The sequence below is a fragment of the Podarcis muralis genome, chromosome 2 (genome assembly GCF_964188315.1).
Source record: "Podarcis muralis chromosome 2, rPodMur119.hap1.1, whole genome shotgun sequence".
Lineage (NCBI taxonomy): Eukaryota > Metazoa > Chordata > Lepidosauria > Squamata > Lacertidae > Podarcis > Podarcis muralis.
Window position 1 is genome coordinate 10,180,442 of NC_135656.1, and position 5,417 is coordinate 10,185,858.

Consider the following 5,417-nt stretch of genomic DNA (forward strand, 5'->3'; position numbering starts at 1 on the left):
ACTTTGTTATTTGTTCCTGAGAGTTTAATTTACTGCAACACGAATTGACAGGATATCACTAGTAAAGTCATTTTGCCCTCCTGATGCTGTGTGAATTTTGTTATGAGGCTTTTAAACTGTCCAAAACTGGAGCCAGCGATGGAGATTAAGGCGGGAGGATTCTATGTAAACAAAGCAAAGTTGTTGGGTCCTACACACACACACGCCCGCACGCACACACACTTCTTTGAAGAGAGCAAAGTGAATTAAAAAACAGAAATAAAGGCAGAGATGAGAGCAAAAAGACAACAAAATATTGGAGATATTTTGCATCAGGTGGAAACTAAACATTTTTATTTATTTCTTTGCAGATCAATTACAGGACCTTTTTTAAAATAAAAAAACAAATGAAAAAGTTGTCAATTCAGGCGCAAAATCTGTTTGATGAGCCTGTGTGATGTGTGCTCCAGATCATCTAAAAGACAGGAGAGTTTTAAGCACGCATCCTTTGTTTAGGGGGATTTTCCTGGATATGCCAGCAGCCTCTATCAACTGTCAATATTCTCTAAACGCCTTTACAGCATGGCTTTCTGGATCATGACTGAAAGAAGACACTTTAGGTTAACAATTGTCTGAAAGTCATGAGGAATGTTCTACAAGACACCTTTTACAAATATTCCTTCTTCCAGCTTTAAAAATCTGAGGGAATCACAGGGTGGGCGGTGAGAGACTCCAAGAGCACCAAATACAAGGACAAATGACTTTAATAAGAATCCTATTTATTTTTTTCAGTGCACCCCCCCTGCCTTTTCTTTCTCTGGCAGAATAAAGGTCGCAAGGCACCGTGAACATACATTGATTGACAATAAACAGCTGCATTAAATATTCAATATACCACTCTTACATGATAAATATTTAACCAAACGTTAAAGGGGGCTTTCGAATATTTATTAGTCCTATGTCCTGATGTATCCTCCCTAATTCCAATACTCTGAGGTCATTAAGCCCATGCCTCAGAGGGTTCAGGTTCGGGCTTAAATCCCTAGAAAAGTTTCAAAGTTTATTCGGCTCCTCGCATATTTGGGATATGCTGCAGGAGGTGTGCATTCTCTTTGGCAGATTAGGTGTCCTTATGCATACATGAGATCCCTACATAGGCATCTAAGTAATTAATAAACGTGAGAAACTTGCCAGTTGCTCCCCTATATACCTATCTGTTCCAAAGACCCACCCACATCCACTATATGGAGATGTACCCCGGACTCCTGGAGCAAGATCTTGAGAAATGTTTGAAAACTTACTGAAGAATCTTTATCCAGTCCCCTGGGCTTCTAACAGTTGAATCCACATTTTTAAGAAAAGAAAAGAAAAAAGACAAAGAAGAGAAGAAAAGGGGAAATAAAAGAATATGTCTGATCATGCCTAAAATGTGACTTGCATGGAAAGAACCCCCTAAAAAAAAAAGTAAGAGAGGAAAAATTACAGTTAACACATCCTTTAGACCCTCCCTCGCCTCCTCCACCCCTGAGCTACCCCCACCCAACCCCATATCTGAATCCTCCTGAACAACTGAAAGCAAAATCCAAATAGGAGAGAGAGAGAGAGAGAGAGAGAGAGAGAGAGAGAGAGAGAGAGAGAACTTCACCAGCCATCCCCTCGCTATCTGCTTTGAATGCTTACAAGGGGTGTGCCTAGAAGAAAATGAATACAAATCTGCGATTGATTTTCATAATGTTTCTGCGGTGTTTGAAAACCAATCGTTTGAACCTCTGAGATCTTACCTAAGTGAACCACTCCTACGCTTCTAAGTGCTCCAAACTGATATATGACAATATCTACTTTGGATCACGTGTCCTGGAGAGAGCGACTAAGACGGATAGCGCGTCATCTCGCCTTCCCAAATTTTTCCCCCTCTGCACATCGGATCCAAAACATCTATCTATAGGAGCAAGAAAAGGAGAAAGATGTTTAACTCAGTGAACCTAGGAAACTTCTGCTCCCAGTCGCGCAAAGAGCGGAGTGCTGACTTTGGAGAGAGAGCAGGTTGCGCTTCCAATCTCTACCTCCCCAGCTGCACCTATTACGTCCCAGAATTTTCAACTGTGTCATCTTTCTTGCCACAGGCCCCCTCTCGCCAAATCTCCTACCCTTATTCCACTAACCTCTCTCAAGTGCAGCCAGTGCGAGAGGTTTCCTACGGGCTAGACCCCTCGAATAAATGGCACCATAGAAGCAATTACGCCTCGTGTTATTCCGCGGAAGATCTGATGCACAGGGATTGCCTCCCGCCTTCCACCATGACCGAAATGCTAATGAAAAACGAAAGCGTGTACAGCCACCACCACCACCCCAGCTCCAACCACCCGGCGTCCACGGGCTTCTACTCCAGCATGAACAAAAACAGTGTCCTCCCGCAAGGCTTCGACCGGTTCTTCGAAAACGCCTACTGCTCCACCGAGAACCCGCCCGAGACCTGTTTGCAGAAGACCGAGAGCAAGCTGGAGACCGACTCCCAGCCCACCGCGCTGTCATCCCGCGGCGACCAAGGCGTAGACCCGGAAGACGAGGAAGAAAACACCAACCCGGGCTCTTCAGCTTCATCCTCCTCTGTCAACAAGGAAGGGAGCAAAACCAGCAACTCGAGTAGGTAGAGAAAGCAGTAAATGGAAAGGTTAAGGGACTAGCCCGCTGTTTTGTCGGTCAAATTTTATGTGGAGTTTTATAAGCATTCAAAGGATTTTATTATAACCTACAAAGCTCTTTCTTGCAACGAGAAGAATTTTTACGATGGGAAAGGCTCTTTGAGAAAAATGGAGATGTTAGGCGCAGACACAGTATCTCAGAGTCTGTGAAATTTTAAAAGCACACCATGGTGACAAATATTAACTTTGATCATGAACTTACATGAGCATTTTAAAAGGATTTGGTCCCGGGCTTCTGAGGGTAAAAGGCAATTGGGCAGAACACTGCTCTTGCTTCCTGTCCTCGCGAGGAGGCACTGAGAGATGCACGCGAGCGAGCGAGGGGGGCGGGCGGGTGGTGTTATTTTTTCCCCTTATTGAAAATGCATGCAGAAATTCAAATATATATCTATATTGCTATGAATGTGGGGAAAGGGAATGCAACGTTTTCACGTCCTCAGTGCATCCTGTGTTGTTGTTCTTGCTCTTGTTGTTGCTTTTCTTCCTGCAAATTGCATTGCTTAGGCGTAGTTCTTTGGGTGATTTCTTTTCAAATAGACAATGCTTATTTTGCTATTAAATGTGTTTATCACACACACACACATTTTAAGTATATTTTAATAGATGCCATTAGATATTCATATATAAGTGGGTTTATTTTCATTTTTAAAGCGACAACAACAACCCTAAATCGAAGCAACTGATCAAGCAAATGCATCATGGATCTTTATTTATTTTTTCATTCATAGGTGAATGGAACGCTAAGTCCTGCATGAACTTACACACACACACACACACACACCCACACACACACCCAGGCGCGCGCACACGTTGTATTTGCAATTCTGTTTGCTGCCTTGGGGAACACATTGCTTCCCTTTTTTTGACTGCTCAGATATGTCGCTTTGATTCTCTCTCTGTGTGTATGTGTGTGCTGAATGTATTTGGAGGGTGGCGTTCCCGATAATCAAAAACTTATGCAGAGCAGAATTCTTAGCCCTCTAATGTTGCTCTTGCTGACTCTTGTTAGAAAGGCGGCAGATTTGCAGTTTGAACGTGTGTGCTTCCCAGCTGCTTCGCCGGCTTCCTTCCCCCCAGCAGTTATTGTTGATTATTGCACTCAGGAATCCCTTTGGAAAAAGCCCCCCAAAACAGGGCGAAATGATCATGGGCTCGAAACAGGAAAGGCTGTCTTCATGGCTGTGTTGTGGTACACATGTCTGTTAGGATGTTACACATGGCCGTAGGATGTGCTTCCAGATGGGTGTGCGTGTGAGAGAGAAGCTATGCATTTGAGCTCTTGGTGATGGGGGGGGGGAGGTTATTGGGGCTCTGTTGTGTCATTTGCTTAGTTATTTTCACTCCCTCCTGGTTATATTTTTCTCCCCCCTCCCCCCTAAAGGTGCCCCCCGCACAAGAAAGAAGCGATGTCCCTATTCGAAATTCCAAATCAGAGAGCTAGAGAGAGAATTTTTCTTCAATGTCTACATAAACAAAGAAAAAAGGCTGCAGCTGTCCAGAATGTTGAATCTCACTGATCGACAAGTTAAAATTTGGTTTCAGAACAGAAGGATGAAAGAAAAAAAACTAAGCAGAGACCGCCTGCAGTATTTCTCTGGAAATCCCTTATTGTGAACCTCTTTTGTATATTATATATACATATATATATATAAATAAAAAAATAAAAAATACATCCTCTGCTCGTTGAAGTATTCTGTGTATGAAGAAGGGAAGTTGCAAGCACGGTTTGACTGTGGAGTCTTCAAGCAACCCTCAGAGTTTTCAACCTTCTCCGCCCTTCCTTATATTTGTATGTTTGGGACCTGGTTCAGGGTTTATACACTTTTCCCGATTATCTAACCGTTGAAAGGACTTGAATACTGTATGAACTTTTAATTTAACGTTTAGTCTTGAAGAAATGGAATTATTTTTATCATCGGTGTTTTGTTTTGTTCGGTTCATCTTCATCATCATCTTCATCATCATCATCATCATCATCATCATCATCTATGTTCGATGGAGGAAACTACAGTGCTGTGTTCACGACAGTATGCACCTACTTCTCCTTATTTTGATATGCAAGTTGATGATGCATCTACGCAAAAGCGCCTCCCAAAGTCTTCGGTTGGGAGGAGGGCTTTGCCTGAGTGTGCGTGCAGATGTGTGTGTGTGTGTGTGTGTATCTACCCACACGTGTTCATCCGTGCACACGCACTCCACTCCATCAGGGTTCCACTGCTGTACATGCCAAGGACTGTTGTTCATTGAAATCTAATTTAAATAACCTGTTCAAGAATTGGTATCACTATAAGGATGTGATTTCCATTGATTCCCTCATGTATCTTTTATATATTCATATTCTATGCAGTCCCAGGTTTGATTTTTTCTTTCTTTCTTTCTTCCCCTCTTTGCATCTGGAGAGAGGGTAGGGGTGGGGGATGGGCGGGGGGGGGAAGGAATGGGGAATGGACTACAATAAATTCGCAATAACTGTCTCTTAAATGGTATGTAAATGCTTTTTTCCCTTTCTTTCCTGGACGTGGGAGACCAAACTGCAGCAGCAAGAACAAGAACAACAGTAACAACCACAATTATAAATAAATCTTTGTGTATGTAAAGAAGTGAATCCCGGGAAACTCTGTGAAATTCTGTGGCAAATAAAGACATTTCAAGCTGTTCTACATTATGATTTTATTTGACCATTTTATTAGTATTTCCCTCTTAAAAGACTCATTGCGGTCAACGTGGCATGGACTT

General features: G+C 42.7%; 1 protein-coding gene and 1 long non-coding RNA gene across 3 annotated transcripts; one reads left to right on the top strand and one right to left on the bottom strand.

Moving 5' to 3' along the window:
* Positions 1-311: 311 nt before the first annotated feature.
* LOC114593066 (uncharacterized) lies at positions 312-2,637 on the bottom strand. Of its 2 annotated transcripts, none has more exons than XR_013391751.1 (4): positions 2,562-2,637; positions 1,761-1,918; positions 1,281-1,431; positions 312-580 (listed from the first exon to the last, which is right to left on the bottom strand). It is a non-coding gene; the product is annotated as an uncharacterized LOC114593066 (long non-coding RNA). The 2 variants fall into 2 exon arrangements; XR_003705581.2 differs by lacking the exon at positions 2,562-2,637 and adding an exon at positions 2,453-2,538.
* HOXC11 (homeobox C11) lies at positions 1,903-5,090 on the top strand. The gene is made up of 2 exons (XM_028721583.2): positions 1,903-2,622; positions 4,063-5,090. Exons 1-2 carry the CDS (start codon positions 1,944-1,946, stop codon positions 4,293-4,295), a joined length of 912 nt encoding a protein of 303 aa, XP_028577416.1. The 5' UTR covers positions 1,903-1,943; the 3' UTR covers positions 4,296-5,090.
* The last annotated feature ends 327 nt before the right edge of the window (positions 5,091-5,417 follow it).

Excerpts from the sequence above, each read along its gene's own strand:
- HOXC11 (XM_028721583.2), top strand. The coding sequence starts at position 1,944 with ATGTTTAACTCAGTGAACCTAGGAAACTTCTGCTCCCAGTCGCGCAAA. Across the intron at positions 2,623-4,062 it reads GAGCAAAACCAGCAACTCGA|GTGCCCCCCGCACAAGAAAG; the intron begins GTAGGTAGAGAA and ends TCCCCCCTAAAG.